This window comes from Alternaria arbusti, assembly GCF_024043155.1.
Source record: "Alternaria arbusti strain BMP 1465 chromosome Unknown scaffold_2, whole genome shotgun sequence".
NCBI lineage: Eukaryota > Fungi > Ascomycota > Dothideomycetes > Pleosporales > Pleosporaceae > Alternaria > Alternaria arbusti.
The window spans coordinates 1,414,695-1,427,937 of NW_026249942.1; the positions used below are offsets into that span (position 1 = coordinate 1,414,695).

At 54.8% G+C, this 13,243-nt stretch overlaps 3 protein-coding genes across 3 annotated transcripts; 2 read left to right on the forward strand and 1 right to left on the reverse strand.

Moving 5' to 3' along the window:
* Positions 1–20: 20 nt before the first annotated feature.
* Positions 21–3,667, reverse strand: J4E86_002061 (uncharacterized protein; the record flags this gene model as incomplete). Its single annotated transcript, XM_051442624.1, has 5 exons — positions 21–232; positions 282–2,660; positions 2,713–2,986; positions 3,045–3,237; positions 3,519–3,667. 5 exons carry the CDS (start codon positions 3,665–3,667, stop codon positions 21–23), a joined length of 3,207 nt encoding a protein of 1,068 aa, XP_051306212.1.
* Positions 3,668–4,819: 1,152 nt separating this feature from the next.
* J4E86_002062 (uncharacterized protein) lies at positions 4,820–7,944 on the forward strand (the record flags this gene model as incomplete). Its single annotated transcript, XM_051442625.1, has 3 exons — positions 4,820–4,882; positions 4,962–5,031; positions 5,084–7,944. 3 exons carry the CDS (start codon positions 4,820–4,822, stop codon positions 7,942–7,944), a joined length of 2,994 nt encoding a protein of 997 aa, XP_051306213.1.
* A 1,265-nt stretch (positions 7,945–9,209) lies between these two features.
* J4E86_002063 (uncharacterized protein) lies at positions 9,210–11,510 on the forward strand (the record flags this gene model as incomplete). The annotated part of the gene is made up of 3 exons (XM_051442626.1): positions 9,210–9,781; positions 9,828–10,421; positions 10,478–11,510. 3 exons carry the CDS (start codon positions 9,210–9,212, stop codon positions 11,508–11,510), a joined length of 2,199 nt encoding a protein of 732 aa, XP_051306214.1.
* Positions 11,511–13,243: the final 1,733 nt, after the last annotated feature.

The following is a 13,243-nucleotide window of genomic DNA, read 5'->3' on the forward strand; positions in this document are numbered from 1 at the left end:
TGAGCCTGGTTTAAAGATACTCATTTGGGCTCAGCGTTGCCGTCCGGTGCATGGCTAGCGGGGCCAGTGGGTGGAGCAGCTTGGGGACCCGATGAGTGCTGTGGCATCATAGGCTGCGAGTAACTTCCGCTGGGTGTACCACGGTGTTGCTGTGGGAACTGGTGATGTTGTTGTGGTGAGCCGTAGTGACCACCTTGGTATTGTTGCTGGAAAGGTCCTCGCATGGGAGCCACTAGAGTGATGTTAGTCAAAATACGAATAACCATAAAGGTGCTACTTACTGGCTCCTGGCTGCATTTGGTACATCTGAGGAGCTGGTGCACCAGGCTGCATGTACATCATAGGTGGTTGCTGCTGGTGGTGGCCTTGTTGCGATCCTTGATGGCTCATCATTGGTGCACCTGGCCTGGGGCTAGGGAATCCGTTGGCGCCCGGAGGCATGTGAGCCGGGTACTGAGGATACGCAGGAGCGGGAGCGGGAGAGTACATCTGCATCTGTGGATTACCCGGCATTCCCATGAAGGGTCCATTTGAAGGCTGGTTCGTCATCATTTGACCCCCCATCGCCGGCCCAGGGCCGTTCATGAATTGACCGCCTTGTGGGTTGCGCATCGTGGCATGCTGCATACCGGGACTCATGCCATATTGCGGGACTTGCGGAGGATAGCCTTGCATTGGCTGAGGTTGTGCGCCATACATGTACGGCGCCATTGGGCGTGGTGAAGGTTGGACTGATGACGTTGAGTGCGAATATTGCATGTGTTGAGCACCAAAATGATGTTGATCTTGGCCGAGGTGCGGTTGTATCGGTGGCCCACGGGGAGTGTGTTGAGGTGTCGGTCCTTGTGTCATGCCTTGGGCACCCTGGAGATGAGGTGGTAACTGATGCTGGTGAGGCATAGGGCCGTTGGGCATGACATGCTGTGGTACTGACAAGGGCGCAGACGGAGGAGCATGGTCAAATAGCTGCTCATATCCCTTGTTCGTGTTCGAAGAGGGGAAATCCCACGTAGGCGGGGTCTTGTAAGGAGGTGCAATATCTGAGTGATGTGACTTCTCGTTCGACTGCGCCTCTTTCTCAAGGCGTCCGATGGCATTGAAGGTCGTCAGTCCGTCCAGTGATTTAACAGTGGGCTTCGGGCCAGTAAAGAAGTTGGTAACAGGAGGCTTGCGGACTTCTTGCCTAGACGAGTTTGGCCTAGGACTGGAGGTAGCGCTTGGGGTTCCACCGGGCTGGAAGGTGTTTGCAGCTGGGTTGGGCTTGAACTCATGGGCGCGAACGTTGAACCTTGTAGACACGCTGGAAGAAGGCGTCTGAGCACCACTCGAGGGCTGTGAAGGACCAGTAGGTGGTACGCGCATGTCCTGAGCTGGTATCGGTTGAGGAACGCCGTTGTATGGCATGGCACCTTGCTGCTTATGTTGCTGGTGGTTTATCTGCAGACGAGTGCTAAGTAGTCCTTGGTTGCGAGGAGGCATCTGGTTCATGTTCTGGTGGGAACCCCGCAAAGAAGCAGACGCATAGGCTGGCTGCCCTGGTCGAGCACGCTGATTTTGTTGGCGCTCTGCGTTAGTGCTAGGGGATGCTTGGGTGGATTCTGGCTTGACAGCAGATCGTGCGGCAGCTTTGGGGTCTGCCATGGTGCTGGACGCCTTAGGAGGTGTAGTCTTCATTTCCTGCGCTTGTTTGTTGGCCTTGTCGACGATAGCCTGCTGCTTTGTCTCGTCCTTAGCGAGTATGGGCACAAGATCTGACGGTACCGGCGTGCTCAGTTTGAAGTTGAGCGCGAACTTCTTAAGATCGTTGAGCTTCACGGCCTTGTTCTCGCGTGCGAAAGCCCTCTGGCGATCGGAAATCCGTAATTTCTCAGCGGCCGAAAACTGCTTGAAGGAGTCAAGCAGGTCGTGCTCAACGTTGGTAGTTGCGTCGTGTGGCCGTCCAGCTTTCCTAGGAGGGATGGCAGCAACCCCAGATTTGATCGTACTACTTGGCTTCTGCAGCTGTTCCGCAATAGCCTTGTGCGCATCTACTGGTTTTGTGGCAGGCTTGGGTGCGTCTTTGCTGGACTCTTGCGTTTTGCTAGGTTCAGGCGCAGCTGCTGCTGATGCTGGTGCGGCGGGACTTGCAACTCGTTGTGTCGACTGCGAGGCAGGCCGTGCAACGGAAGACGAGATGATGGCAGGGTCCACCGGTGCGCCGGGCACCGTCGCCTCGGGGGCGGGGGCACGTCGTGCGGGTGGGGTGTACCGGTTGGACTGGCCGCTTGACAGGTTTGTCAGGTCTCGTCGTACTCCACTGTACTTGTCCTCTTCATCGCCATTGTCATCGGCCGCAGTGTATCCTCCGCGCTCTTCGCGGACGTGCGAGTTGGTTGCGCTGCTACCTTCAATCTCTCGGGCGATCTTCTCAGCGCGTGCGAGCCGTTCCGCATACTGTGGGTCGTTCTTATTGATGGTGGTGGTGTAGATGTTCTCGTCGTAGTTGCTCTTCACACCGAACAGGCGCTCGTTGGCAGAGAACTGGTCCCAGTCGTTCGAACGGCCGCTAGACTCGAGCGTCATGTTGGGATCAACCTCGGACGGTTCCCACTTCTGAAGATTGCGCTCACGGAGTTCGAGCTTGCCAGAGATGTCGGTATCAGTGCGGAAGCCTGCGGTGCCTTTTTCTTGTTAGCTTAGCATGGGAAAGCAGAAGTATAATCTGGTACACACCATTCTGGCCCTTGAGTTGGGACTTGTCAAGGACGACGTTGTTGACATTGAAATCAGCCACATCGCTCATGTCAAACGACATGACGTGGTAATCGCCTGAGCCAACATAGTCGTCGGACAACTGGCTCGTGCCGTTGGTCTGAGCGTTGCTGGTGGGCAGGAGCTTCTTGACCATCTTGAAGACATAGCGGAGCTCGCTGGGGTCGAGTGAGGTGCCTGAGAGGACACCGGAATACTTTTCGCCATTCTTCAGCGTAATGATGCCTGGAAGACCCTGTTTGTGTCATCAGCACTGTTCACCCGCGTCGCATGGAAAGCCAGCTGTCACTCACCGTCAGATTGGCCAGCAGGTACATCATACGGTCGCTGAGGTGCCTCATCGGGGAAGCGTTGTCGGCGGAGGCAGCCGTCGAGCCTTGTGGGGGCTTAGGTGAGCTTACGGCACCGTTGGGGGTGGGGGAGTGAGTCGGTCGCTGTGTGATGGGATTGGTGCCCTGGGTCCATGCCGTTTTGGCGGGAGGTTTCCTGCAAGTCGCCCGGTCAGCATGGCGCCAGGTGCAAGTGGGTAGGGTGTTGTCGAGGACAGTGCATTGGGACAGGAAGTAATTGAGCACAGTAGACGGGGAGAGGGCCATCGAGTGGACAGGGCAGTCGCACCGTGACTCCATGTGACCAGCCGCACGTCACACGAGAATGTCCCGCATGGCGGGAGCACTCGAGGCATGTCTCTATGTGTCTGCAATGCAAGGGACGCGGGGCAGGAGTGTAGGAGACGTGTTTATGGGGAGTGCAGGGCAGGAGCTTACTTCTGACCGCCGTCGATGGGGCTTCCGGGCTTTCGCTGCTGTGCGTCGATGCCTTTGGCGGCAGTGCTCATCTTCAGTGGCCGGGCGGAATTGGCGGCGGGGTTTAGAGCATTGGAGGAGGTATTCGGAGTCGCAGCGGCAGTGGACATGGATGGGGAGAGCAGGGCGCGGGCGAGCTCGGTAGCGTGGGTCGGTGGTTCGGTTTGTGGTTGCGGGAGAAGGAGCGACGGGCGGGGGAGGAAGGAGCTCCAACTCTAGGGTGAGAGTAGCGCAGGACGCTCAATGCGGCAGCAGGCGCAGAGTCGACGTGCGTGCGAGGTGGACAGCCGGACGGCGGAGGAGCGGTGGTGACTTGGTATAGGAGGCTGTGCCCGATTGAACAGCCAGAAGTCGAGAGTGAGGTGCAACGCCAAGCGGATCGCCTGGATGAAACACAAGTGCAAGGTGTGCGGGAACTAGGCCAGCCTCAGGCAGTAGCCGTGAAGGCTCGGACGACGGCACGAGGGCGCAACGGTCAGGCAATCCACAGGCTGGTGCGCGAGATGAATAGAGGAGACACTGGGTGGACGGCAGCGGATATGTGGACCTGGCACTGTCACAATTGCCTGACCTCTGTTGCTATCGCGATCACGGGCGCGGCCAGCCAAGAGCGTTGCTGTCCGAGGCGAGACCTCACGCCTCACTCTGCTCTCCTTCTGCGCTGCTCGTGTTGTCCGAGACGCCTGCAGTAAACAATACTAGAGCTTGCATCACCAAATACGGGGCAACACCTGTTCGTCGCGCTCCAAGCATGCTAGAGTACTAGAGTGCATGCACACAACGGTTACCCCAGTCACCACCCACCCAGCAGCAGCAGCTTGATGTGGTAGCGCGAAGAGAGGCCGGATGCCGGCCGTAGTCTCCAGGGCTGCAGCTACATCGCAGACTCACGTCAGAAGCCTACCTAAGCGACGGGGCGTCACATGTTCCATGGTTTTGCCTGTCGCTAACCGCAGATGCATGCCCAAGATAGAGATACAATCATCAAGACGGCTTTCACCAACTACCACGGCAACCTCTCTTGTCCGTCATGACGTAGAGAAGCTCACCCGATGGAATAAACAATTTCTGTGAGGTTGGACGTGAGACTGCTCCACGTGCCGCCCAGCCACTCTCGTGTTAGCTCGCCCCAGGCATCTCAGACGTCGGTGCACCCAACGTGGTCGCCAACACTGCCAGGATAGAGCGTCGTGCCCTCGCGCTCCCAGTCCGGCCCTTCACTCTGCTGCTGCCGCACACCTGCGCCACACGCCCTCGGCACCATGACTGAGGAGTCGTCTTCTGTCCGCTCGTCTCAGGGGTCCTCGCGCCGTGCGCCCAAGAATGTACGTGGGCTCTCTCTCTCTCTCTCCGCATCCCGCGCCCAACACCAAACAACCGTCACTGACACCGCATCCAATGCAGCCCCAGCAGCAGCTCTCGCAGATAGAGAAGTCCGTCACACACCTGCTTGTGGCCACCAAGCAGCTCCTCGGTGCGTCCCCGGCGCATGCAGCCCCGCATACACACGTGCTAACACGGTGCAGAGACGTTGACACTATGGTCGCGCGGGACCGCCACCGAGAGCGAGGTCTCGGACGTCTACGTGCGTCTGGGCTATGAGTTCAACATCGCGTCGCGCGCCTTCAACGCGATTGGCGTCGACACCAACGACCTCGGAAATGTTCCCGAACTACTGCGTGGCATACTGGAGGAGACGCTGAGCCAGGAAGCATCGCAAGCGAGCCTCGACAATTTCCTACCGCGGATACGGGACATCATCATAAATCTCCTGCACGGCCTGAAGAAGAAGCAACAGCGGTTACGGCAGCGCACAGGAAGAGATGGCTCGCTCAACGGTGGGGGCAGTCCGCGACAGGGCAGCGTCGGGAGTAGTGGTGATGTCGAGGAGCACCAACAACCGCGATCCGCAAGCACAAGACTGCCTTCAAGAGGGGACAGCCCGTCGTTTGGCGGCCCCGACCTCCCACCGCGCTCGTCTTCGGTAGCTGGCGGCCGCGCCTCTCCAAGCAAGTACGATGCGCTCCCTTCGAACCCGAAAGCGAACCGCTCGACCACCGCAAGCCAGCTATCCACCGACTCGTCCATTTCGAGTGGCACCGCCCAGCAAATGCCTGTCATTGCTCCGTATCCCGCAGACGATTCCATGCCCAAACCACCCGACCCCCCGCGGCCTAACTACCCCGTCGACTTCCCGCCACCTCCACCTCCACCGAAACAGGAAGATGCGCTCGCGGCATTGCAAAGAGGTGGTGAGCTGGAGCGGAGGGCGTCGCGCCGATTTTCAGCATACCAAATCCAGAAGCATCTTGGAACAAATGGCATACCACTTCCACCTGTCCAGAATTCGCCCATACCGAATAGGGGTCGGGATGTACGCGAGTCCATGAACGCAGTGCGGACCAGGCAGTCCATGATGCACAGTCGCCAGCGGTCAAATCAGAGTCTCACGCAACAGCGGCCTGCTGTGGAAACAAAGTTCTCCTTTGACCAGCCCAATGAGAGACGCATTTCAGAGGAAAGTTCGCAAAGCGCCACGCCGAGCATTCTGCCACCAAAAGAGTCGGGTCCTGAAGACAGTCCCGTCCAGAAGACCCCAGACGATAAGCTCGCGCAGCCGAAATTCCCAGAAGGCGACCAGTTCTCGCTAGGTGCGACGCTTAATGGTCCGTTATCAGAGCCAGCTGAGCTTGGAGCCGCATCACCGGCAAAAGAAGACCCGCCCAGGCCTACAGCCAGCCGTAATAGCTCCTACAGAGTCAAGACGCCCTCTCCACAGCCTTCTCAGTTCATTCCAGAGCAGTCACCTCAACAAGGGAAAGAGCTTACCTTGTTTCTCCAGTACAAAAGCAAGATCAAGAAATACGTCTTCACAGATGGTGCTGAGCTTTCTTCGGCCCGCCTGCAACTCGCTTTTATCGAGAAGTTCGCCTGGGATACGCACCGTTACGGCGACCTGCCTGAGATCCACATTCAGGACCCCGTTTCCGGTGTACGATACGAGTTGGAGGACATCAACGATATCAAAGACAGGTCTGTACTTGTGCTAAACGTGGAGCAACTCGACGAAGTAAAGAGCCACATCGATGACAAGTTTGGCGGACTCAGCAAACTGGTGGAGAGCATCAAGACAGTGGTCGAGGACCAGCAAGCAACTATACAACGTGTGGCCGAACGTCAACAGCAAACGACAAAGGAGATCGCTGGTATATCAGCGGCACCTCTTTCTTCAGCTCGCAACTCCGCCCTGCTACCCTCTCGTCCCATACCGTTAGGCACACCCTCCGAAGCCAACATTACTTCAGCCACTCAAGTAAGCGAGGTGCAATCGCTACGCCGTGATTTGGCTGTCATGCGACAAACATACTCATCTTTTGTATCGGATATACAAGCTAGCATGTCCACCATACGTACAAAAGCCAGCGCTGTGAAGTCCACTGCTATCAAGGCTGCCTTACCCGCACTCGATGGAGACAGCGGTCGCGCTTACATTAACGCTGGCAAGAAGGGCCTGCAAGACGACTCGGAGAAGATTGTCAACAGGGTAGATGACCTACAAGATCTTGTTGAAGACCTCAGAAAGGACGTCGTTCTGCGTGGCGTGCGACCTCTGCCCCGCCAACTCGAAACTACCGCCAAGGACCTGTCGACAGCCACTGCCGAGCTCAAGAAGCTGCAAGATCTTTTGGCAAAGGAGAAGCCTCTCTGGACCAAGATTTGGGAACAGGAGTTGCAGACTGTGTGTGAAGAGCGAGACATGCTCACTATGCAGGAGGAACTTGCAGCCGACTTGCAAGATGATCTCGAGAAAGCAGCCCAAACACTTGAGCTGGTCGAGCAGGCGACCAAACAGCAGAATCTTGAAAGCGAGAAAGAGTCTGGAAAGGGGATGCGTTCAGCTAGTGGCCGTAACATGCTCAATGCAGTTGCTCTCGACAAAGTTGTGGATCCACGCCAGGCCCGCGATGGAGTACTTGGAGAAGTCAAGGCCCTGCAACCAAACCATGAAGGCAGGCTCGAAGCCATCGAGCGAGCGGAAAAGGCGCGACAGCGGGATCTTGAGACGAGGAACGATGACGAGTTCAAGCGCGAGCTTGGAAACTTTGTCGAGGAAGGCAAGCTCAAGAAGAGCGGCGGCGTCGAGGAAGCAGAGCGCCTCCGCAAAGCAAAAGATGAGCGCGCACGAAAGGAGAACTTTGAGCGAGAAGCCGCAAGACAAAGAGCCAAAGCAGAAAAACAGCAGAGGGAGGCCGAAGCTGCTGCCGCTGCCGCTGCCGCCGCGGCTGCTGAACCAAACGGCGACGGTGCTGATGGCCAAAACGGAGAAGCGGAAGCTCCAGCAGAGAATGCAGAGGAGGCCAAGGGAGATGAAGGTGGTCCTGCCTAGACACCTGCCATCTGTTCCTAGCCTTCCCGCCTGTATTTGAGCTGATCCGTGGTCTTAGATCTCCCGAAAAGACAATTTACAATTCGCCCCTGGGTCAAGACCGGCGGCGTTCCGCTATCGATGCAAATGAGATTTGCCGCAGCTACGGGGCTGGACCTACCAGTAGCGGCAGTGTCATCTACGTCTACGCCCACGTCTTCGTCTCCTTCTACTTCTACAGAGAGTATAGACCCGCTCATCTCAACCATCAGAGTCGTGACTAGCGCAGCACAAATCGATGACACCTCTTCGAAATCTGAGACAGAAGATATACATCCGCCCACGCGACCAAGCATTATGCCTAGAATACATTGCGATATACCAATATCTATTACACCAACATCCTATTCTGGCGACACGGACACACCATCGCCGATCCTTCCTTCGAATTTCGGCCCACGACTCGCAATCTCACGAGGTGGAACGCCTAGAGCGTCTCACTCATATCGTACACCCAAGCCTTCTCATAGTTTCCACGGTCGCGACAAACCCAGCTCAGGTACATCGCCTGTACGTGCACGCGGCATGACTTTCCCACGCGCCTCTCCCAGAGTGACCAAGTCCAACTCGCAGAAGACGTTAGATGCCAATCCGCATACGCCCGAGAGTAGCAGCACAGACAGTTTCTCACAAAGCGACAGCGATAGAGATAGAGACACAGATAGTATACTCTCCTTCACCCCCAGCATGGGCGGAAAGAACCTGGCCAACTGGTTTTCCGGACTGTTGGGAAGATAGTAGAATAGCGTGTGTACATAGAGAGCAGCGATGGGCAAAGTCCTATACGTCCTGTTCCCTTCAGGGGAGGGATGTATGGTATCTGTACTATGTAATTATTGGTGGTAGCATCGGTAATGGCGTTAGTGTTGGTAATAGGTTATGCATAGCGATCAAGGCGTTTGGGCACATTGGTATGAGATATGTTGGAATCCTAGGATGATGTTGAGATGTTGACACGCAGCATCGTGGGATAATGCAATGGATCACGTATCATCTCAGACATTTTACTCACCTTTGACGTACCCTGCAAATTGTCTTAGCAAGTGAAAGTGTAAGCACACTGACAAATGCCTAGATCAATCGGCTCATTCAGGGACAAAGCGCACGGTCACTGGCGCACAGCAAACAAACGGTCGCAGACGAGAAAATTCCATGGGTTCGATTGATGAGATTCTTCTACTCCACGTTCATCACTAGACCTGAGTCTCTCAATGCAAATCGCCGTTATGTCGGCGCCCACTATCATCCCGGATCGCACATTGCACGATGTAATTATTGCCGCGCTCTCTCTCGAGACTCAGTCCAAGAAAGAAGAAGCCCTGACTGCGGCGCTCAAAATCTGGCAAAACTATGGCTACGGGACTTGCTCTCCTCACCTACTCGTCCACGTACTTCGAAACGTGTACAAGCTCCTAGAGCTACCTACGACACTCAAAGACCAGGACGCGTCAGACTTTGATACACTGAAAAAGGTCTGCAAAGAGCTCAAGTTTACATTATTCTTCGCGTCCGTGAAGAAACTGCTCGGCTGTAATCTCTTCGTGGAAATTCGCGGTGCCCGGAGATGGGAGAACAGCCGTCCCAAGATCGATCCAACCAAAGATCACACTATTAGAGTCGACCAGCTGAACTTGACGCGAGTCGTTGACTTGGAGGGAAAGCTGCGTGCATTGCGACTACCCGTGCGAGATACTGAAGTCATCCAGAAGGAAGCCTTCACACATGAGACTGCTCAGATTGAAACTGAGGTTGAAGGGAAAGAGATGGGTGGTGGTATGGAGGCTGAGCTATTTCACCAGTAGGGTCAGCCCATCTTTATACGTCTGAAGCTAACTTGATCAAAGACATTTCAAGACTGCACTTGTCATCATTCCTCCGCGCAATCTTCGCGCCTTCGATATTCGTAAGCGTTTCATGCTCAGTCCCGAAGGCAAAGGAGTCGAAGCAGCGCTCTTCATGGTCGATGGATGGGAATATGCCAAAGCGGAACCTATCATTAAAATGCTCGATGACGCAACGGAGAAAGTGCGAGCACCCGACGCAGGCCCGGCTAGTGTTTTGCGGCTGCGGAAGCTCTGCGAGCTGTTACTAGAGTACCATGATCCAGGCGATTACCGAAAAGAGGGGCATACTTTCATGTGCGCAAGGTTCCCCTTGATACCCGGGGAAGTGTTGGACCAGCTGACCGCTGTGTGCATCGAGTTTGGCTCCGCGAATCTGTGGCAGAAGGCTATGGAACAGCTCAGTGCCTCTTTCCGACGCGAGGTGCGCGCCGATCGGACCATCGATGCTATAGGTCGCTTGTTGTACAAGACACAAGATATCGAGCAGTTGAAGAAGGCGGACGGGTTCATCAAATCCCAGAACAGTATCAAAGACAAGATGGAGATGTGTGGTAAAGTTCAGGCAGCGTACGATCGAGCTGGAGATGCAGACGAGTAAGTGATAATGAACTGCTTTAGCGCGGCAGTTGAAGTACTGATAACATTTGTAGTGAGAACGCTCAGTCAAACATACCAGCTGCCATGGCTACCTGGCGAGCTTCCATCATCCGCGATACAGTATCTCACAGTACCTTCCTTAGCCTCAGAGATTGCCTACCACTGCTTGAAAACGGCGGCGAACTCAACGACGAGTTTCTCGACAATACGCTTCGTTCCATGGCCAACAACTCAAGTTTCGCCGGCATGGAGACCTTTCTCAATGACATAGCCAAACTCAACGGCAAGATCCCAGACGCCGATATTCAACGCTACTGCAACATTGTTTTCGAGCCGACAGCCTCGGAGTTCATGACTATCAGTCGGTATGATTTGAGTCCCATGCGAAAGATTCTACAGCACAACCTGTCAGTGGCTGAGCCTGCGATACGAGAGTACTGTCTCAAGAAGCTGCGTGCGCCAACGAACATAGCAGAGGGTCGCAAAGGGAAAGTCAAGGACGACGAGGTTGAAGATTTCGTTACCATATCACAAACTTTTGGAGAGGAAGTTCCACCCCTTCTTCTCCCCCATCTTGGTGGATTCCTAAATGATCTGCCCTGGATAGTCCAACTGCTCATCCAAGTCAAAGACTTGGAGGGGTGGGCTTCAGAAACCTTCGTTCCACAATTCAGCACCACTGTCCTCGAACCCGCCATCGAGCGAGCGAAACTAGTAGCCTCTAGACCGGACATAGCTGTCGGCGATATGATCCGCGATTCGTTCCCATTCCGCAAAAACATAGCGCCAGTTCGCGGTTCCAATGAGGGAGACCGCGGTGTCACGATGGAGGAGTTGAAGCTGCTGATCCCATCCCTCAAACGTTTAGCGCTAGATCATGTCGTGGATAGGCTGGCGCAGAGGATGCTGATGGATTTTGTTGACCTCGATTTCAAAGACTTTCGCGACGTGCTCGGTGAGGAGAAGACAGATGAAATGATGGAGAAGAATAGGGTGATTGAAGAAGCGAAGGAGGCTAAGAAAAGGAAGGCTGCTGATGATGGTGGAAGAGGAAAGAAGAAGAGGGGAAGAGGGGGTCGACGATGAAAATGTGACACGTGCGAAAAGACGATAAGGTAGCGAGATGTCGACGGGACACAAGTCCACTTCATACACTGCGATGAATAGCCACACTAGCAGAGCCAGCGTCGATGTAGGCTCCAGGGTGTTCAGATTTTCCCTTGATTGAATTGAGACAGTACTTGCGACCCTGCGGCGCTCAGTCGTGGCTGCCTCAACTTCAATTCCACCGCGTCACTTAGGTACTTGTGTCCCATCACCGTCCCTGCGAAGCCTGCATCCATCTGCTCTTATATTCACCTTCTACGATGCGCGTTACCGGTATGCGCATCGTCGTGACTGTTCGTTCGGTAGGCTGGGGTGGTGTAGTTCCGAGAGTACCTGGTCTTCTCCGCCCTTCGCGGGTAACACAATCCAGAATCCTCTGCTCATAACGATAGATCGACAACTCCGAAGCGTCGGCGTTATTTTGCGAATCCAGCGCGCGTAAGAGATATCCGCGGCAATGTACGATTATCGCTGGGTGTGGCTATCCGAGCTGGTGTCGCAGCTCTCAGTCCGCAGATCTGTAGGTACGCGACCGGAGCGTGCCACGTCCTCAGTCAGTACTGTGGTACTCTTCCTTCTCTTTCAATTGGCGATTGCTACGAAGACGTTCTTTCTTATGATATAAACCCTACCCAGGTAGCTACAACAGATTACAGACCGTGGATTGACCTACCACGCTAATTGTAATCACAAGCTAACTTCCAATCCAGCACATACCTCTACAGCTCGGTATAGCTGACGCAAGACTCGAAAGCAACAACTTCGTCACGATGGCGGCTCACAGAAACCTCGACAAAGACGTTGGCTCTTGGCAGTGTGTTCGCCAACCTTATTGAGGTATTCAGGCCATACAGGTGGACCTCTCGAAGAACCCGGGAATGTCGCCCAGATGAATTCGAGCGGAGCTTCTACGTAGCAGCACCTCATACCAGGGAAAATCTAAACAGGTCTGCAGACTACATTAACCTAAAACCTTGCAAAGGAGGCGACCTAAAGTTAACGTAGGCTCTAGGCTGTTCAGTTTTTCCCTAGGTTGGTGTGGCAGCAGCGACATGGTGAGTAAGGACGCGCTCGCTCTACCGACGAAATCGAAGTACGCCGTCGCTACCTAGGTAAGAAATGCGCTGGCCGCCACGCCACATTAGTCGGTTCCAGCCAAATCGCCCTCCCACAACTATGCAAGGACTCGTCTGGATCTATCAGCCTGTAGCAATACAATTATGCATATCTTATGCAACTCCACCTGCGACTCGTGTTCATTGCACAACGGAAGGTCGGCTCATCACAGCCCTTGGACATCGAATCGCAGCCGTTGTTCTTCTGCCTGTCCCCACCTCGAGCTATCCACCGTCACCGCCCTCGCGTCCCACATTTACCAACCCACCTTTGCGTCTTTCTACGGCTTTCCACGTCACCATCTCCCAGGCAACGCCCTAATGACGCTAGAGCACTAGCGCCTCTCAGACTTTTCGCACGGGTATATAAACCCACCCTCCTCCGTCCGTCCTTCTGCTCCTTAGCTCTCTTTGCCTTTTGGCTTAGATCAAGTGTAGTATCTGTTCTTTTCAGTTTAATCTCTGAGTACGTTCCTCTGCATCCTCTACGCTCGAAGATCTCGTCGCTAACATCACCGCAGAATGTTCCTACGGGAACTTCAAGATTATTCTTATTTTTGAAACCAGCCGGAGGATCCCTGGGCTTGCTCATATCCT